Source organism: Protopterus annectens, chromosome 4.part0, assembly GCF_019279795.1.
Source record: "Protopterus annectens isolate FY-2018-M chromosome 4.part0, PAN1.0, whole genome shotgun sequence".
NCBI classification, from domain to species: Eukaryota; Metazoa; Chordata; order Ceratodontiformes; family Protopteridae; genus Protopterus; species Protopterus annectens.
In genome coordinates, this window is record NC_056733.1 from 703,155,886 (window position 1) to 703,176,483 (window position 20,598).

At 43.6% G+C, this 20,598-nt stretch overlaps 1 protein-coding gene across 1 annotated transcript in view; it reads right to left on the reverse strand.

Moving 5' to 3' along the window:
* Positions 1–20,598, reverse strand: part of DDX51 (DEAD-box helicase 51) — a 523,171-nt gene that overhangs the window by 69,285 nt on the left and 433,288 nt on the right. The window contains exons 12-13 of the mRNA XM_044068677.1: positions 5,518–5,634; positions 1,325–1,426 (exon numbers count right to left, since the gene is read on the reverse strand). Of these exons, the coding sequence (XP_043924612.1) occupies positions 1,325–1,426; positions 5,518–5,634 (219 nt within the window). The remainder of the gene's footprint in view (positions 1–1,324; positions 1,427–5,517; positions 5,635–20,598) is intronic.

The window sequence follows — 20,598 nt, forward strand, 5'->3', positions numbered from 1 at the left end:
CAAAAAATATATATATATATATAGATATATATATATATATATATATATATATATATATATATATAGGCAGTACTGAGGCAGTCAGTGGTAAAAGTGAAGACATTGCTGCAACCTCTAAAAGCGGTAGAGCTCATACTAACAAAGCTAGTGTACGATTTTGCCAGCCCAGGAGTATCTAGAACTAACTGTACTATACTTATCTACCAGTAATGCAGTACAAATGTTATACTGTACATACGGATGCTACCCTGACTTTTGAACATATGAAAGGATGTGGCTCTAACACTGCCCTTACAACTGTACATTAATGCAACGTGGTATATGTGACGTACAATGTGTAGGCAGACCAAAAGTCATGTACTATTATGCAGCAAGGCTCCCTGTTATCTTAACAACCCTGCAGTCGTATTTTCTGCAACTCCAGCAGAGCAATGCTACTGCTGTTAAAGATCCTACTTTTACAAGATCTGTAGCATGCTGCAAGACTTTCTTTCTATGACAAAGATACCACTCACCTTACTCGACAACAGCATTTCAGAAAGCAAAGCAATATTCAAAGCATGCAACATGGCTTCTGGCACAAAAAAAAAGCCTTGGGAAGTGTATATTACTGCCTCCTATACTGCATAAACTTGCAACACCAATAAGAAGCTATAAAGTACACAACTCCTGCTTACTGCAGGAGGCCACTATGCTATACCATCACAGCCTTGGGGAAAAAGCACAGATTAGCCCAGCTATACAGCATTTACAATGATAGAACAGGGGTGCCTTGGTTGCAAAATAGTTTTGGCTCAATCACTGCATCCTGCAATAGATACATTTTTAACCACATTATTCTGCTAATTTCAAAAGATCAGCACATTGCAGGTAAGCTAGGTCCTGCTTATTAAATGTCACAATCATGTCCCTTAAACTATGAATACTACATCATGGTTACTTGGACTGTGTATAACTAAGTTATTCTTTTCTACTTTTCATACTTCATACTTCGGATTACATGAATCTAGTTACACTACGTCTGTGTATCAGGTAGTTTTGCCTCGTTTTTTAATTGAACAGCTGAAAATGCACACAGCAGCACACATAAAAAAGTTAAATTAATTGCACTACTGTTCTGCATATAACACACAAAACTACTAGTACTACCTATTTATTAACCAGGTAGGCCCAATGGACACGGCCCCTTTTCAGGAGTGCTCAGAGAGCAATGTCCGGTTAATGAGGGCTGAGGAAATTTAACATTACTCCACAGGAATTAAAACTTTACTGGCAGTTGAAGCAGAAGTTAACTAAAAATATTTTGATTTGTAAAGCCATTTACCTGTGAATGTATGTTCTGATAAACTGTGGTGCATCATAATTGATGACACATTTTACTCCTTTGATATCAATCCCTCTGGCTGCAGCATCCGTACTAATCAGGCTGGAATGACAGAAAAAATACGGACTCAGACATTAGGTGAACTGGAACACAAATCAACTGGTTGTTCTTCCTTATTTACTACTTTGTCAGCATGTTTTCCAGTAATGCTCCTCCCCATGAAGACATCATCACTCCCTTTTTCACAAATGCTTTTTAGGCAGCTCAATGTGCTACATCCCCTGCTGACCTTCAGTTTCATTTTGCCATCCAAGTTGTCATATCACTGAGGGAGTCTGTCCTACAGTTAACGACTGCAAGGGAAACAGCTGTCAATCGGTTTCAAGCAACTTCACCTAAGATGCATTTGTTTGACTGCCTTTTTTCTATTTACTTACTATTTCCTCAGTGGGTTTGTGGACGTTGACTAACCCTCTTTCCCCAGGTTCAAAAAACTGAAAATATATTATGGTCTGTCTAATCAACAAGAGTGTACTACAGAACTAGTACACAACAAAATTCAGAATACAGGATATGATTAAAAAGATCCAGAATACAGGGCATGATTAAAAAGATCCAGAGTGCATACAGAGTAAGAGAAAAAAATATATATAAATGCAAGTGAACCATAAAATACAGTGAAATCATACATACAATACATAAACTGATGTATGCATATGACATATATACATATAAGATACCACATTATGAAAAAAGTTTCTTAAATGTATTCTATGACCCATGACACAGGATGGTATGTTACCCAAGGATCGCTGTTGTTGTGGTAGTAGGTGCAGATAGTCAATTAAAAGAGGTTCTTCAAGTGCATCTCTTAAGCTTTTAATGGCTTCTACATTTTTGATGTCAGTAAGCATATGGCTCCAGGTAGTAGGATGCAGTCTAGACAGGTGGAGGAGTGGTTAACTTGGTCACCTCACAGCAAGAGGCTCACCAGTTTGATTCCTGGCTGGGATGCCTTCGGTGCGGAATCTGCATCTCCTCCCTGCATTCGTATGGGTTTCCTGCTGGATACTCCAGTTTCCTCCCACATTACAAAGACGTGTCTGAAGCATTTCTCTCCTGGCCTCTGCTGAAAGTAGGCTCTGTCCAAGTCAGACTTTCCCAGTCAACAAATGTTAAATAAGTAGTAAAATCGAGAATGCTCTCTCACCTACAGCAGTTTTAAATTTAGGGGATACCAGAGAGAAATTTTTGTCCTGTTCTGAGTTCATAAGGACAATACTGTACAAGCAGTTTCACTTTTTGTGTGGGCATTGACAGCATTTTAGAACCTAATTACGAGTACTTAAGACGAAAAGAGGATGTAAGAGGCAATGAAAGTTAACCAGGATTTTTAGCAAATTGCAATGGTGCATCAGGGGGTGAGGGTCAGCTAACAGAATGAATCTGCAGATTTCATTCTCAGCAACTGTATTCTGTGAATTTTGTGGGCTGAATGTATGTTGAGAAAAGGAAGGTCGTATTCCAGTTTGATATTTTTAGCAATGACCTTGGGAGCAGTGGGTGAAAGAAGCTGAATATTCTGGTAACACAAGTTTAATTGGGCAAAGACTTTATTAGTTAAAAATATGTGTGTGTGTGATAAAGCAGGAGGCAGGGTCAAATATTAGGCCTTGATACCTTGATTCAGGGACACAAGGTATCATGCTCCCCATTAAAATATGTTAGAAGAATAGGAGGAATTGTGGGTAATTTCTTGGCTGAAGCAAAGACCGAGACATTAGTTTCTTAGAGTTAATTAGTAGTTTGTTAAAAGTAGACCAGGTGCATAACTGAGTGAAACTGCCTTGTAACTTGGTCTGCAGGTCAGACTGGCTAGTACTGGACTGCAGAAGCAGCATATCATTTACATACATTACTAATTTAAGATTTGTTAATTCTACGGGGAGATTGTTCACAAAAAGAGATGAGAACCTAGCACAAGACCCTTGGCAGTACACCCGTATGAAGTATACTAGCAGCAGGAGAGGAGACATTTCTATGGACCTAGAAGGTTATGTCTTTTAGATAACACAATTTGATGTTTTTCCGGCTGTCTCCAAAGTTTCATATTTACTGAGAAAAAGGCTATGGTTGACCATTTCAAAAGTCCTTGTTCATATCAACAGAGAGACCTGTGATAATGAAACTATCATTCAGGCTGCAATAAACAGTATCAGTAACCACCACCAGGGCAGTGAAGGCAATGAAGGCGATATGAAAGCCATGTTGTGCAACATGTAGTAGGCCATAGCTGTTTGTATAACAGGTTTTCAAATATTTTGGTAACGGGGCACAGGATAGAAACAGGCCTAAAATCCTTCAGCAAGTTAGGAAACGTGATTTTAGGTAGCAGGATTATATCATCTTCATGCTTGGATTGCTGACTTCTGAATCAAGTGTTAATTAAAAGATTGCTGGTTTATGACAGACATTTTGATTTGATGACTGTTTAGAGCTTAGAAAAATGTCAGTGTACAAGTCGCATTCTGGTATCTTGATGGGTAGCTGGTTGCAAATGTGATATGGACTCTGGAGCAGAAATTCACATACAGACTGCTGATGCAAACAAGCATCATGCTCATTGTACCTGTTATCACATACAGACTGCTAATGCAAATAAGCATCATGCTCACTGTATCTAGTATCACAAGCAGCCTGCTGATGCAGACAAGCATCATGCTCACTGTTATCTAGTATCACAAGCAGCCTGCTGATGCAAACAAGAATCATGCTCACTGTATCTAGTTATCACATGCAGCCTGTTGATGCAGACAAGCATCATGCTCATTCTACCTGGTATCACATGCAGCCTGCTGATGCAGACAAGCATCATGCTCATCACCGTATCTAGCATGCTTCCATCAACTGGTGCACAGAAGCAGCTAGACTGTGAACTAGGTGATCTAGTGCTCAGAAGCAGATGTAGCACAGCAGGAACAGGCTACTTAGTAAACTAAGTAGCCATGCACAGTTGTTTAGTAAGGTTTAGTATACCTTAGTACTGTTACATGTCTAAGAGCAATTCAATTTCACTCCACAGAAATGACAGCAGGCCGAGGGATATTACTAGACAGACAGAGGGAGAGGAAGAAAAGGATCCTGGTTCTTATCACATATGGACTAGAGTATTAGAAGGGATATGACTGCACCCCTTAAGGGGTAGACTCCAAAAGGAAACAGATACTCCCACTCTACCAGGCTGTGATCACCTTCACAATTCAGGAAGCCACTCCGAGAAAGTGGTGTAGTATTTTTGAACAAGATTCAAAGGGCAGCCACCAGAAAGGTGCAATGGAGGACATAAGTTCAAAGTTATATACTATGTTAATGACCACCACAGACTTTATAAGCCTAGCTGTACAATCAAACCCAAATGTGTCCCTATGCATCATGGCTGTTTATTAGGAAGGGGTATGTTAGGAAGTTTTCAGAGGGTGTGGAGGGGGTATTATCAGTTTGGGCATCACTGTTTACCTCAGTCTGTCAGAGACGTGGTAGGCCATAACCCAGGGTGAATTTCTGATTTCTCATACATTGATCAAGGTTGCACTTAAATGGGGGTATGAATGAGAAGCCTATTCCACAGGATTTGGATCATCTGAGACGCATCTGACTAGCCAACATGTCTTATTTATGTCACAAGCAAAATGACTAAAAAGAGCATCAAACTCTCTTCACCAGAGACCAGAAGAGAGACGGAAAATTGATATGGGCACTAAAAGTTAATATCACGCAGATGTGAACGGGTCATCCTGAACAAGGAGGACAGTGGGCAAAAGATGAGAGCACATGCATCAGATTTGTAGGTTTTTATCAACTATTCATTACACTTACAAAAAAGTACTCACTAATGGAGAGGACTGTAGACTCAAGGGATGCACTAGTGAAATGCATGGTCAACAGAGAATCTACAGAAACATTCAAGACATGGGAGAGGAAAGGCAGTATTTTAAATAAACTTACATGATACACTAGACAGGCACACTGTTCCCTTTGGCTGTCAAACATACATAATATAATGCAGTTTCCACATTTTTCAAATCTTTGCCACACTGTCAATAACTATCTGTAAACCCCAGCAGCAGTTTTTGAGGGCATATACACTATGACAGAAATCACTTGAGTGTGAAGTCTGCAACACTGGTACTTACAGCTGTATTTTGCCTTGTTCAAACTCTTTCAGTGTCTTTTGCCTTTCACTGGGAGTCAGCCGAGAAGAAAATTCAGCCGCTGTAACTCCACCAAAATGTTGTACCAATATATACAGCCTACAGAGACAAAACAAAATGAATGAGCACAAAATGTACATTTGTGTACACTTACCATAAATGTAGATGTTTGAGTGCATTCACTGTTGCAGTCATTACATTTGGGTAATCTGCTTGCAGGTTGCCCTCAAGTTGGCCTGATTAACAAAGTCTTGGGTCCTGCGTCGGTTGCTATCCCTTCTTCCATGATGTCAGGTCGTCAGGGGTATAAAACATGCAGCTGATGCCATTGTATCAGTTTTTCTTGCCCCAGATGTCAGGTGCCCCCCAATGGGAAGCAATTAAACATAAAAGCACAAAGACATACCTCCAACCAAAAAGCAAATACACCAAAAAGGCTTTTAAGCACAGTAAAGGAAAGTAGAGGTATAGCCAAAAGAAGTTAGGGGGCTGGAGGGAGGATAACCAGGACTGTAACAGTGAATACACTCAAACATCTACATTTATGGTAAGCGTACACAACTGTATTATGTTCTTTGTGTTTCACTGTTGCAGTCATTACATTTGGGTAGATTCCCAAAGCTATGGTGGGGAGGAGGAGTTTAAATAGCATTAGGGTAGCTATAAGGCCCTGCAGGACTGCAGTGGCAAAGCCAGCTCTGGATTTAGAGAAAATTGGCAAATGATAATGCTTGGTGAAAGTATGTACAGAACTCCAGGTAGCAGCTTCTAGGATGTCCCTGGTAGGGACGCCTCTGAGAAAGGCTGTAGAGGTAGATGCAGCCCTGTTGGAGTGAGGTCTGATCCCCTGAGGGATAGGTTTTCCATGGTGCTTACAGCAGAAATGAATGCAATGGCTTATCCATTTAGAAATGGTTTGCTTTGAAACGGCCTTTCCCTCTGCCCCTGCAGCAAATGCTACCAGCAGTTGTTCAGATTTCCTTTGAGGTTTAGTCCTGTCCAAGTAGAATCTAAGTTGTCTGTGCACATCTAAGGAATGCAGTATCCGTTCCCCTTTACTCTGTGGATTGGGAAAGAAGGTTGGCAAATGAATGGACTGATTAAGAGCCACACTGGATACCACCTTGGGCATGAAGGATGGGTTGGTTCTGAAGGACACACTGTCTGCATGAAAGATGATGAAAGACTCCACTTCCATAAGGGCCTGTAAGTCAAATATCCTTCTAGCTGAAGTGATCGCTAAAAGGAAAGCTGTTTTCCAAGAAAGAAATTTTAAGTCTGCAGTAGCAGATGGCTTGAAAGGAGGTAGAGTGAGTTTCTCCAAAACAAAGTTCAAGGTCCCAGACTGGGGTTGGAGCTCTCCTGGGCGGTATCAAATTTTTGGCCCCTCTGAGGAACTGCTTGAGCAGTGGATGAGAGAAGAGGGGAGGTTCTGTGTTATAATGAGCTGAAATGGCTGAGGCGTGGATTTTAATGGAGGAAAAAGATAGACCCTTGTGAAGCATCTCAGTTAAGTATTGTAAAATACAAGGTAAATTGGGCACTGCTGTGCTCATCCCTTGAGATTGGTTCCAGGCACAGAATCTTTTCCATTTTTCAGCATAAGATTTTCTAGTACTAGGCCTCCTTGCCTCTAAGATGATATCCATCACAGGTTTGCTGAGGAATGGTAAAGGAGAGATTAAGTAATTAGCCAGGCTGCAAGGTTCAGTGTTGGAAGCTGAGGGTGCAGAATCTGGTTCTCCTGCTGAGACAGCAGGGAAGGAGTCTGAGGCAGGTGCCATGGAGATAACCGTGACACACTACACAGGAGGGGGTACCAGTGTTGGCGCGGCCAGTCTGGAGCAATCAAAATCATCCTTGGTTTGTCCTGTTTGATTTTTAGTAGTACTTGGGAGAGCAGAGGCAGAGGGGGGAAGGCACAGACTGATAGGTTTTTCCAGCTGAAGGACAGAGCATCCACTTTCCAAGCTTGTTTGTGGGGAGTCCTTGTGCAAAATTTGTCCAATTGGTAGTTCTGGGTTGAGGCAAACAGGTCTATATCTGGGATCCCCCATTTGCTCGTCAACATGTTGAAATTCCTTGGTTCCAGTTTCCACTCGTGTGGGTCCATGAGGTTTCTGATTAGTCCGTCTGTCAGTGTTATTTAATTTTCCTGGCAGGAATTGAGCTTGTAGGTGCACATGGTAGCTCAAGGCAGTGTTCCACAATGCCATGGCTAGTCTGCAAAGGGGGTAAGAATGTGTGCCCCCCTGCTTGTTATGTACCACATAACAGTGATGTTGTCCGTCTTTACCATTAGCTGTCCTGGAAGAATGTGGTCCTTGAAGGCTGTCAGAGCATTCTGTACAGCTAACATTTCGTTTTGATTGATATGCAGGTGCATTTGACTTGGGTTCCATTTGCCCTGAATGCACTTCCCTGCCAGGTGAGACCCCCATGCATAGTCTGATGCATCTATTGTTAGGGTTTGGGTGGCAAGGGGTGGTGTGAAAGATAGTCCCTTGTTTTGGTGGCAGGCCTCTGCACACCAAAGGAACTCTAGGCGTAGGCAAGGTATGACAGGAATCATTGTTTCTAGGTCTTGAGAATGTTGACACCATAGGCTTTTTAGATACCACTGTAGTTTCCTCATATGTAGTCTTGCATATGGAATTAGAAGAATGCAGGAGGACATGAACCCCAAGGCTTGCAGTATTTGTCTTGCAGATACCAGGGTTTTTGTGGCCACTTGTTTGAAGTAGGTTGTCAGATGAATTTTCTTTTCTGGCAAGAGGTAAGCCATCTGGGAAGTTGTACTCAAGATTTCTCCCAGGAATATAATTTGTTGACAGGGTATCAGATATGATTTATTTTCATTTATGGTGTACCCCAGACAAGTTAGAACCCTTTTTACAAAGGCCAGATAATTCAAAAGTATGTCCTGGCTTTCTGACTGAATTAGACAATCGTCCAGGTATGGGTATATTTGAATATTTCTTTGCCTGAAAAATGCAGTAACTGGAGGTAGGCACTTTGTGAATACCCTGGATGCAGTAGATAAGCCAAAGGGCAGTGCAGAGAATTGATAGTGCGTGTAGCCTGCTTTGAAGCGTAGGTATCTTCTGCAAGATTCCCTGATTGGGATGTGCAGGTATGCTTCTTTTAAATCTAGTGTTGCCAACCAGGCATCTTTACCTAGCATAGGAAGCAATCAGTGAAGAGTCAGCATCTTGAATGTTTTAATCTCCAAAAAGGTGTTTAGAGTAGACAGGTCCAGGATAGGATGCCATGAATTGTCGTTTTTGGGTACCAGGAAAGTCTCGAGTAGAAACCTTGTCCCTTTTCCTCTTCTGGTACCAGTTGAATAGCCCCCATGCTTAAGAGAGAAAGTACTTGTTTTGGGGCCTCTGCCCACTGATTTGGGGGTAGGTCCGGCCACCCACTTGGTGTTGGCAACGTGTGGAATTGAAATCTGTATCCCTGAGACACTATATTTAAAACCCGTTTGTCCTGGGTAATGAGTTCCCAATTCTTTGGATGAAGAGCAACCTTTCCCCATAAAAGGGGCAGTCAGCTGATAAGTGCTTGGAAATTGTAAAAGGAAATCATTGAGACAGTTTATCATGGGGGGAGTCTTATTATTCCCAGACATGGAAGTGGAGGCCCCTCACTGCTACGTTCTGTGAGTCCCCTGGGACTGAAACCTGGGGTTTTTGCTGTGTCTGGGTTTGGCTCGAGAAGACCTGGAAGGGGCTGGAAAGGACCAATTCTTAGAGGGCCAGTGCCTACTAAATCTAGGGGGCTGAACTTGTACAAAATCTTTAACAGTTTTCATAGATTTAGCTTTATCTTCTATCTTTTTAAGAACTTCCTCAGCCTTGTTGCCAAACAGGCGGTCCTTATTTAAAAGAGCATCCAACAATTTAGCTTTAACATGATCAGGCAAAGATTGCTCCTTAAGCCAATCATGCCTTCTGAGCACAGACCCAGTAAAAGCAGCCCTGCAAGAAACCACATTGCAAAGTATGTTTTCCAACTTGTTCGGCAGAATGCATTAAATCCTGTAATTCTTTATTTTCCACACAGTCAGAAATCAACATAATTTTCTGTTTAAGCAGTCCAATAACATGTTGCTGATAGTTTAACAGATGCCCTACGCAGACCGTCTCAAAAAATTCCAGCTTTACTCTGTCGCATATCGCCTACTCAGAGGCGATCTCTGCCTAACATACAAAGCTATGTCAAACCCAGAGCTGTTGGACATGCTGCATGTAAAGAAATCCCAATCCCTCCATGCTACACACGCTCTAGGGTCCTAAACCTTGTCACCACAATAAACAGAACATGCTGGAGGGATAGATTCCTGTCTCAGAGACTTCCCATACTCTGGAACAAACTACCTATTTATATCAAACAAAGCTCCTCATTAGCACTCTTCAAGAAAAATCTTGATGATTGGATGGGAGATGGGAAATTCACCCCGGGGATCACTTATGTGGCTCTGCTTGACAGGGGCACAGGAAAATAACTTTATTGGGTGGCAAAAGCCAGGGTACCATTTGGCTAGGCTTATACAGGCCCTAGGGCCAATAGCCTAGTACCTACCTATGAACCTATGAAACTGGCAGTTTAAAGCCCTAATGGCCAAGGTTGCAGAAGTATAAACCTTCTTACACCCCATCTATCCAGCGCCCTGGAGTCTCTATCAGAAGGGATAGGATTTTTAGCAGTAGAAGCCTTAATGCCTTTGGGCCCCTGTGAAATAGTCTCTGGATCTGCAATAGGATTTTTGAAAAGGAACTTGTGGGACTCAGGGACCCTGTAGTATCTGTCAGGTTTTCTGGGAGCAGGTGGCAGGGAATCATGGGCCAAACTAGATTCCGAGAAAGCATCATCAACAATGTCTAGTACAGGAGGAATAGCTAAAGGCCTATGCTGAGGTAGGAGAAGGAAATCCAAAAGCCTCTTTTTTGAATCAGAAAAATCCTGGCTTCCCCAGTGGAAATGCTCCCTTAGAGTATGTAAGGTTTCCCCAAAAGAAAAATCCTCAGGAGGGGAAGCAGAGGGGAATGGAGTCCTCTCTGCATCAAAATCCTCATAAGTAGGTAAGGACAAATCCAGATCATCAGAAGAGTCCGAAAAAACAGAACCCTGATCCGAAGATTCATAATCAAGCTCAGCCCTAGGTCTCTTAGAAGGGGGGGGGGGTTGGCTACCCCTGATTAGAGTTATTAGATCTTCAGCCATTCTTATCATTTGTTTTTTAGGCATAGAAGCCTGAGCATGTGGCCTGGGAGTCGGTTTTTTAGACATGGATTGAGATTTATGCCTAAGTAATGAAGGAGTCGTTGATTTAATATGCAAGTCCGTAGGTCTGAATACACCCTCAGAAGCCGGTGCCTGCACAGCGGCTCTGGACCCATCCAAGGTAGAGGTATCCGCGGGTACCATATTTGAAGCATCTCGCGGCATACCGGACTCCGAATGGGTTTCAGTAGAGGCCTGCGAATCAGAAGTAGTGGGTATCAGGGGCTGCGAAAGCGCCTCACTGAGTACCAGTCTACTGGCGACTGGCATAGGAGAAGTGTCGTCAGTAGTTTTGGACTTCGGCGGCCTGTCTCTGTCTTTATCTTTGCATTTTTTCGGAATCCCGGTAGTTGAATGGCTAACCAATGACATTTTTGGATAATTAAACTGAGAACCGAAATATTTAGAGGCAAAAATATACAAACGACGGACAGTGCACTGATTAAATAAAGCACAAAACTGACAGCAAGGTACGTCGTGGTCAAGGCCTAGGCAAGGAATGCAGTACGAATGAAAATCTTTATGAGATATTTGCTTTCCACAAGTAATGCAATTATTAACTTTTACTGACATTGGTAAGGAGCAAGAAAAAGTTTCCCCAACGAGGTACTTAGCATTAGTTGAAGACTTTGGTTCTGAAACTCGAGAACGAAAATTTCAGGAGTCTGCCGACCGGCACTTGTGAACTGCTTCTGCTTTGGGCAGCGCACGGCAAGAAAGACTGATGTAATGGCATCGGCTGCATGTTTTACACCCCTGACGACCTGACATCATGGAAGAAGGGACAGCAACCGACGCAGGACCCAAGACTTACTTAGCCAGGCCGACTGAGGGCAACCTGCAAGCAGATTACCCAAATGTAATGACTGTAACAGTGAAACACGAAGGAACATCTAATTTTAGTCAACAGTTTGTATGTAATGAAACATCTAAAAAGCAAACATCCCAACTTTACAAAGTAATCAACACGCAAGAAGCAGACATCAAGGATACTTTGTTCCAAATGGAATTAAAAGTGAACAGAATATGCCATCCAATGATCTAGTGACATAACATGCGCACAGGGCTGTGGTTTGTGCAGAAAAGAAACCTCACGTCCCATAACATGCCATTTTACTGACCCCCTCTCACGTGATCTTTCCCTTGGCATCACACAGGGTTAAAACTATAAGCCGATAATAAGCTGCTTTTTGTAGCTGAAGCTTTGATTCTCTCAGCCTCCACCTGCCTAACGTGCAACTCTAAGCAAGTCACTTAACTAGAGAATGCTCCCAGGTCACCCATAAAAAGGGCCCCTTTAGCCCACTGGGATTACTGGTTAAATAAAAATTACATAAAAATGCAACTTCTGGAGCATGGGGAAGGGGGGGCACAAAAGCATGCAATACTTTAACGAAAGGAAATCTGAACTACATTACAATAAACATGCATACACCACTAGGGAACCAATTGATCTAGAGAGTGTCCTGTGCACATGCATCAGTAACAAATGCAGTGGGATTAAATAAGCAACTCATCCAGCTGTGCAAAGAATACAGGCCTGACATAGTATAAGGTGGGCAAAGCTCCAGAACTAAATGGGAAGAACGGAATGCTAAAGGATGCAATCTGACATCCTGGCACTTCGAAGGCCTCTCATGTACTTCACAATATGCTACATATATAGAACTGTTACGTGTTTTATGGTTAAAGCTGATGATGGTAACTGTATGACTACATGGAGTTAAAAAAAAAAAAAAAAAAAAATCAAGAAAAAAGCGGAAACATGACCTACTTCTGTTTATTCTTCACACTAGTGTTATGAGAGGCTAAGGGCACATGTGCATGTTGTACTTACAACAGAAGAAGGGGAATGATGAGACTGACAAGTATCCGCAAAAGGCACTGAAAGTCAAATGGGGTGAGAATGAATTACTTCATATACACTAAAACACGTGGGTGAGAATGAATTACTTCATATACACAAACACATGGGGGTGAGAATGAATTACTTCACATACACAAACACACGGGGATGAGAATGAATTACTTCATATACACAAACACACAGGGGTGAGAATGAATTACTTCACATACACAAACACACGGGGTGAGAATGAATTACTTCATATACACTAAAACACACGGGGGTGAGAATGAATTACTTCACATACACAAACACACGGGGTGAGAATGAATTACTTCATATACACTAAAACACGTGGGGGTGAGAATGAATTACTTCACATACACAAACACACTGGGTGAGAATGAATTACTTCACATACACAAACACACGGGGTGAGAATGAATTACTTCATATACACTAAAACACGTGGGGGTGAGAATGAATTACTTCACATACACAAACACACGGGGCGAGAATGAATTACTTCATATACACTAAAACACGTGGGGGTGAGAATGAATTACTTCACATACACAAACACACGTGGGGGTGAGAATGAATTACTTCACATACACAAACACACGGGGTGAGAATGAATTACTTCATATACACTAAACACATGGGGGTGAGAATGAATTAATTCATATACACTAAAACACGTGGGGGTGAGAATGAATTACTTCATATACACTAAAACACATGGGGGTGAGAATGAATTACTTCACATACACAAACACACGGGGTGAGAATGAATTACTTCATATACAGAAAAACACGAGGGTGAGAATGAATTACTTCACATACACAAACACACGGGGTGAGAATGAATTACTTCATATACACAAACACACGGGGGTGAGAATGAATTACTTCATATACACAAACACACGGGGGTGAGAATGAATTACTTCATATACACAAACACACGGGGGTGAGAATGAATTACTTCACATACACTAAAACACGTGGGGGTGAGAATGAATTACTTCATATACACTAAAACACGTGGGGGTGAGAATGAATTACTTCACATACACAAACACACGGGGTGAGAATGAATTACTTCACATACACAAACACATGGGGTGAGAATGAATTACTTCATATGCACAAACACGTGGGGGTGAGAATGAATTACTTCATATACACTAAACACATGGGGGTGAGAATGAATTACTTCATATACACTAAAACACGTGGGGGTGAGAATGAATTACTTCATATACACAAACACGTGGGGGTGAGAATGAATTACTTCATATACACAAACACACGGGGATAGAATGAATTACTTCATATACACAAACACACAGGGGTGAGAATGAATCACTTCATATACACAAACACATGGGGGTGAGAATGAATTACTTCATATACACAAACACATGGGGATGAGAATGAATTACTTCATATACACAAGGGTGAGAATGAATCACTTCATATACACAAACACATGGGGGTGAGAATGAATTACTTCATATACACAAACACGTGGGGGTGAGAATGAATTACTTCATATACACTAAAACACGTGGGGGTGAGAATGAATTACTTCATATACACAAACACACAGGGTGAGAATGAATTACTTCATATACACTAAAACACGTGGGGGTGAGAATGAATTACTTCATATACACAAACACGTGGGGTTGAGAATGAATTACTTCATATACACTAAAACACGTGGGGGTGAGAATGAATTACTTCACATACACAAACACACGGGGTGAGAATGAATTACTTCACATACACAAACACACGGGGGTGAGAATGAATTACTTCATATGCACAACACGTGGGGGTGAGAATGAATTACTTCGTATACACTAAACACGTGGGGGTGAGAATTAATTACTTCATATACACTAAAACACGTGGGGGTGAGAATGAATTACTTCATATACACAAACACGTGGGGGTGAGAATGAACTACTTCATATACACAAACACACGGGGATGAGAATGAATTACTTCATATACACAAACACACACGGGTGAGAATGAATCACTTCATATACACAAACACACGGGGGTGAGAATGAATTACTTCATATACACAAACACATGGGGGTGAGAATGAATTACTTCATATACACTAAAACATGTGGGGGTAAGAATGAATTACTTCATATACACAAACACACGGGGTGAGAATGAATTACTTCATATACACTAAAACACGTGGGGGTGAGGATGAATTACTTCATATACACTAAAACACGTGGGGGTGAGAATGAATTACTTCATATATACAAACATGTGGGGGTGAGAATGAATTACTTCAAATACACAAGCACACGGGGGTGAGAATGAAGTCATTAAAACACGTGGGGGTGAAAATTAATTACTTCATGTATACCAATGCTAAAACACGGGGGGGGGGTGAGAATAAATTACTTCATATACACTAACGCTAAAATACATGGGGGTGAGAATGAATTGCTTCATACACACAAATATGTGGGGGTGAGAATAAATTACTTCATATACACTAAAACACACGGGGTGAGAATGAATTACTTCATATACACTAAAACTCTTGAGGGTGAAAATGAATGACTTCACAAGGGGGTGAGAATGAATCACTTCATATACCCTAAAACACGTGGGGAACAGAATGAATTATTTCATATACACTAAAACACATGGGGGTGAGAATGAATTACTTCATATACACTAAAACTTGTGGGGGTGAAAATTAATTACTTCATATACACAAACACACGGGGGTGAGAATGAATTACTTCATATACACAAACACGGGGGGGTGAAAATGAATTACTTCACATACACACACAGATGGGGGTGAGAATAAATTACTTCATATACACCAATGCTAAAACACGGCGGGGGGGGTGAGAATAAATTACTTCATATACACTAAAACTCGTGAGATACTGTGGTGGTGGTGCTGTGGTAGCGTTGTCGCCTCACAGTAAGACGTTGTCCTGTTCGATTCTCAGCTAAAGCGTCTTCTGTGTGGAGACATGCGTGAATGGGTGTACCTTCGTTGAATGTTATGCGTCAGAGCTGGCAACTCGGTATGTAAAAATCTATTGCCAATCATTAGCGGACTGGAGTTCTGCTATGGTGACCCCTAACCGGGAAAAGCCGAAAGATACAACAACAGCATACACTAAAACTCATGGGGGTGAAAATGAATTACTTCATATACACAAACCCGTGGAGATGAGAATAAATTACTTCATATACACCAATGCTAAAACACGGGGAGGGGGTGAGAATAAATTACTTCATACACAACAATGCTAAACCACAGGGGGGTGAGAATAAATTACTTCATATACACTAACGCTAAAATACATGGTGGTGAGAATAAATTACTTCATATACACCAAAGCTAAAATACATGGGGGTGAGAATGAATTACTCTTCATATAAGCTAACACACATGGGGTAAGAATGAATTACTTCCTATACCCTAAAATAATGAACTCAAACTTGGCCCTTGGACCTCAAGTAGTTCAATTTCAGGAGTGGAAAGCTGCTACATAACATTCCTACCTACAGGTAAACTCCCTTTCATTTGGTTTTGCAGATTGTAGCCCTTGGATGAATTTTGGCCCTTTCAATCATTTGAGTTTCAGACCCCTGCCATAAAGAAACCAGGAGTTTAGTAATACTAAAGGACATGTACAACACAATCAGAATAATTTAGCCATAAATAAAAATAAGAAGTTATGTACTCACCATAACGTTCCATCTGAGTAGGTGGCTTCATTTGTCTGCAACCTGTAGGTCTTGGATCCGACATCGGATCCGAGCCGGCAACTTGTAATGCAGCTTTGGATCCAAGCTCCTAGCTCCTCCCCTCACCCATAATCCCCTGCCAACCCCCAATGACCTCAGATCAAGTTTGCCCCCCTACGGATACCTGGGAAGGTGTCCCAACATGAAAAATGTAGGACAATATAACAGGATTACTAGTTCTGAAGGCCAGGGGGGATGGCTGCAGACAAATGAAGCCACCTACTCAGATGGAACGTTATCGTGAGTACATAACTTCATAATCTGGAGTAGGGACTTCATTTGTCGGCAACCTGTGGGACAGAGTCCCCAGCTACCTGAATCTTGGGCGGCCATCATGGAAGGATGTTCCGAAGCACTGCGGAGCCAAAGGATGCTCTCTCTCTATAAATTACATCCAGTTTGTAGTGGTTGATAAAAGTATGAGATGAGGCCCAAGTGGCTGCCGAGCAGATATCATCCAATGGAACTCTAGATTTAAAGGCAGCAGAAGTAGAGATGGAGCGAGTGGAATGTGCTCTGACTCCCTCAGGTGCGGGCCTCCCAGAAGCTTGATAAGCTAGAAGAATACATTGGGAAATCCAGCGTGACAAGGTGACCTTTGAAACGGCTTTACCTAAACTGAATTTGGCAAAGGAGATGAACAGCTGATCGGATTGTCTGTGACCAGCAGTCCTATGAATATAGAAACGTAGCTGCCTGTGTACATCTAATGAATGCAGCTTGTACTCTCCTTTATTCTGATACTTGGGGAAGAAAACCGGCAAGTTGATGGACTGACTGATATTGATTTCTGATGCCACCTTGGGTAGGAAGGAGGGACTGGTCCTGAGGTACACTCTGTCCAGATGAAAGACCAAGTAAGGAGGCTTTACGGAAAGGGCTTGAAGTTCTGAAACTCTTTTCGCTGAAGTGATGGCTACCAGGAATGCTGTTTTCCAGGACAAATATTTAAGATCGACCGATGCGGCTGGCTCAAAGGGAGAAGCAGTCAAGGCTTGAAGGACTAGTGAAAGATCCCAAGGGGGTACAGCTTCTTTGATAGGGGGCCTGAGTAGAAAGATACCCTTGAGAAAGGGTTTGCACAATTTAGCTGACATCAAAGGACCTGTCTCATGTCCCACATGGTAATGGGAGATGGTTGCCAACTGTACCTTAACTGTCGAACAACTAGCTCCTTGCTGAAAGAGTCTGGTTAGAAAATCCAGTACGGACGGTAGAGGGGCAGTGAAGGGATCCAGATTATGATGTTCCGCCCAGACGGAAAAGCGTTTCCATTTACTGCGGTATACTTTCCTGGTGGAAGGTTTATGCGCTGCCACCAGGATTGCTTTGACTGGTGAAGAGATGCCGGGAGTCCTGACTAAGAGTGGAACTGGAGCAACCAAGCTGTCAGCTTCAGGCTGTCCAGATTCAGGGTCAGTAAGCCTGATGGGTGGGATATTAGATCCGGACTGGGATCCAGAATTCAGGGGGGATTCACTAAGTGAGACCACAGATAAGGGAACCAAGTTTGCCGAGGCCAGAATGGGGCAATGAGGATCATTCTGCTCCCTGACCGCGAGGCTTTCTGTAAGAGCTTTAGCATCAGGGGTAGAGGAGGATAGGCATAAAGTAGACCGGGCGGCCAAACATGCACCAGAGCGTCTCTCGGGGCTTCCCCTGGTGGGGAAATCAGAGCGAAGAAGCTGTCGCATTTCGTATTTGAAGGAGAGGCAAAGAGATCGCAGCAGGGTTGCCCCCATTTTGCGAATATCTGCTTTGCTACTAGTGGGTTGAGAGACCACTCGTAAGGGGAAAGAATGGTGCGGCTGAGTTTGTCCACCAGGATGTCGTCCCGGAATGTACGTTGCGATCAGAAAGCGGTTGGTGGAGATCGCCCATTCCCACACCCTCATGGCTTCTCGGCATAGAGGGTAGGACCTGGTTCCACCCTGTTTGTTGATGTACCAAACAACAGACATGTTTTCCGACTGGATCTCAATAGTTCCTACGGGGAGGAGATTCTGAAGTGCTTGCAATGCTAACAGCACCGCTCTCATCTCCAGAACATTGATATGCAGGGAGGTATCAGTGTCGTTCCACGTGCCTTGGACTGTCCTGCCTGAGTAATACCCCCCCCACCCAAGGCGAGAGGGGGAGGAGTGCAGAAGGGCCGGCCTATATGGAGGTCCGGGGATTGGAGCCACCATAACAGGGCCCTCCTGCAAGCCCTGCTGATTGAGATAGGGTGGTAGAGGGGAAGAGATTGAAAGGACCATTGCACTTGGAGGGTCCACTGCAGTACCCTCATATTCAGGCGAGCACATGGAAGAAGCGTTATCGCCGCGGCCATGGAGCCCAGCGCCCTCAGGACTAATTCCGCTGGTGGAGCTTCTGGATGGCCCGCACATGAAGTCTCAGATTCTGTAGTCGTTCCAAAGTCAGGAAGGCTTGCAGATCCCTGGTATCTAATCTGGCCCCTATGAACTCTATCACTTGTGTTGGAGCAAGGGAAGATTTGTCTGTATTGATTGTGATGCCTAACTGGGGGGCTAGGCGGAGAAAGTAATCTCTGGCTGAGCAGAGTAGATGCCTTGTTGGGACAGTCAGAAGCCAGTCGTCCAGGTACGGGAAGACCTGCATTCCCTGGAGTCTCAGGTGGGCCGCTATCTCTGCTAAAATTTTGGTTAACACCCTGGGGGCTGTGGTGAGGCCAAAGGGAAGGACCCTGAACTGATGGTGACTGGCTCCCAGCCGGAAGCGGAAAAACCTCCTGGATCGTCTGTCCATTAGAATGTGGTAGTATGCATCCTTGAGGGCTATTGAGCACATCCAATCGTTTTCCCGTAAGAGGGGGAGAATGGATTGAAGAGTGACCATTCAGAATTCTTCCTTGGTTACCGACAGGTTCAAGAGGGAAAGGTCTAGAATTGGTCTCAAGTCCCCCGTCTTTTTTGGCACCAGAAAGAACCTGGAGTAAAACCCTAATCCGAACTGGTCTTGGGGGACGGGCTGGATGGCTTTTTTTCCTAGCAGCCGCTGGATTTCTGCGGCTGCAGCCTCCCTCTGATCGGGTGGTACATCGGGGAGGTTCCTGAGTTTGGGGACATGATTCATTGGGATTTTGCAACCTCTGGATATGATTCGAAGCACCCAGCGGTCTGATGTGATGGACTCCCATGCCGCCAGATGCCTCGAGAAGTGCCCCCCCGACTGCCTCCATTGTGGAGCAGTCAGGCAACCCTTCAGGGCTGTTGTGTGGGCCGGTCAGAGAAAGATTCTCTGGACCCAAAGTTTTTCGGGGCCCTTCTGCCCCTAGGGCGGCGTCCTCCCTGTCCTCCTCTGCCATTGAAGGACTGGTTGTCCGGAGTAGGTTGGGAAAGTTGCGATTTCCGGAACCACATCTTCTTCTGTTCCTTTTGGTTCTTCGAGAAGGACCTCTGGGGAGCAGAGAAGCAGACTCCGACGGCAGACAACGCCTTCCCGTCCTTCTCGCTCTAGACTAGTGTCTCGTGAACAGTCTTGCCGAACAAGGCAGAACCATCAAAAGGGGCGTTCGCAAAGGACGCCTTAAAGGGCTCCGCGAAGTCACAATGCCGGAGCCAGGCCTGACGTCTCATAACTAGGCCCACTACGCTAGCTCTAGCGGCTCCCTCAGTGGTGTGGGACAATAGCCGCATAGAGGTATTGGAAATAGATCTTAGAGTGGCCATTCGAGTGGAGTACAACTGCTTGTCCTCCGCCGACATGGACTCAGGGGGGGAGGCAGCGTTCTCTTTGACAAGATCCTGCTGCATCCTGATGACATGTGCTATATAGTTCAGAGACCTTACTGAGAAGGTCGCTGAACTAAAAACCCGCTTCCCAAGGCGATCCATTGAGCGGGACTCCTTGCTCGGTGGATGGACCGAGGGGCTCTCCTGAGCTAGTTCCCTCTTAGTGGCTGCCGCCATCAACATGGCATCTACGGGGGGACCCTTGCTCCAGTGGGACCAGTCCACGGGGGGGGGTTCAAAATCCTGTCCGGATGTTTAGGGACTGGCTCCACAGTGTCCGGCTCCTTCCACACCCTGGTGGTGATAAGGTCCCACCAGGGGGTTGGCCGGAGGGGACACCCAAGAGGTAGACGGGCC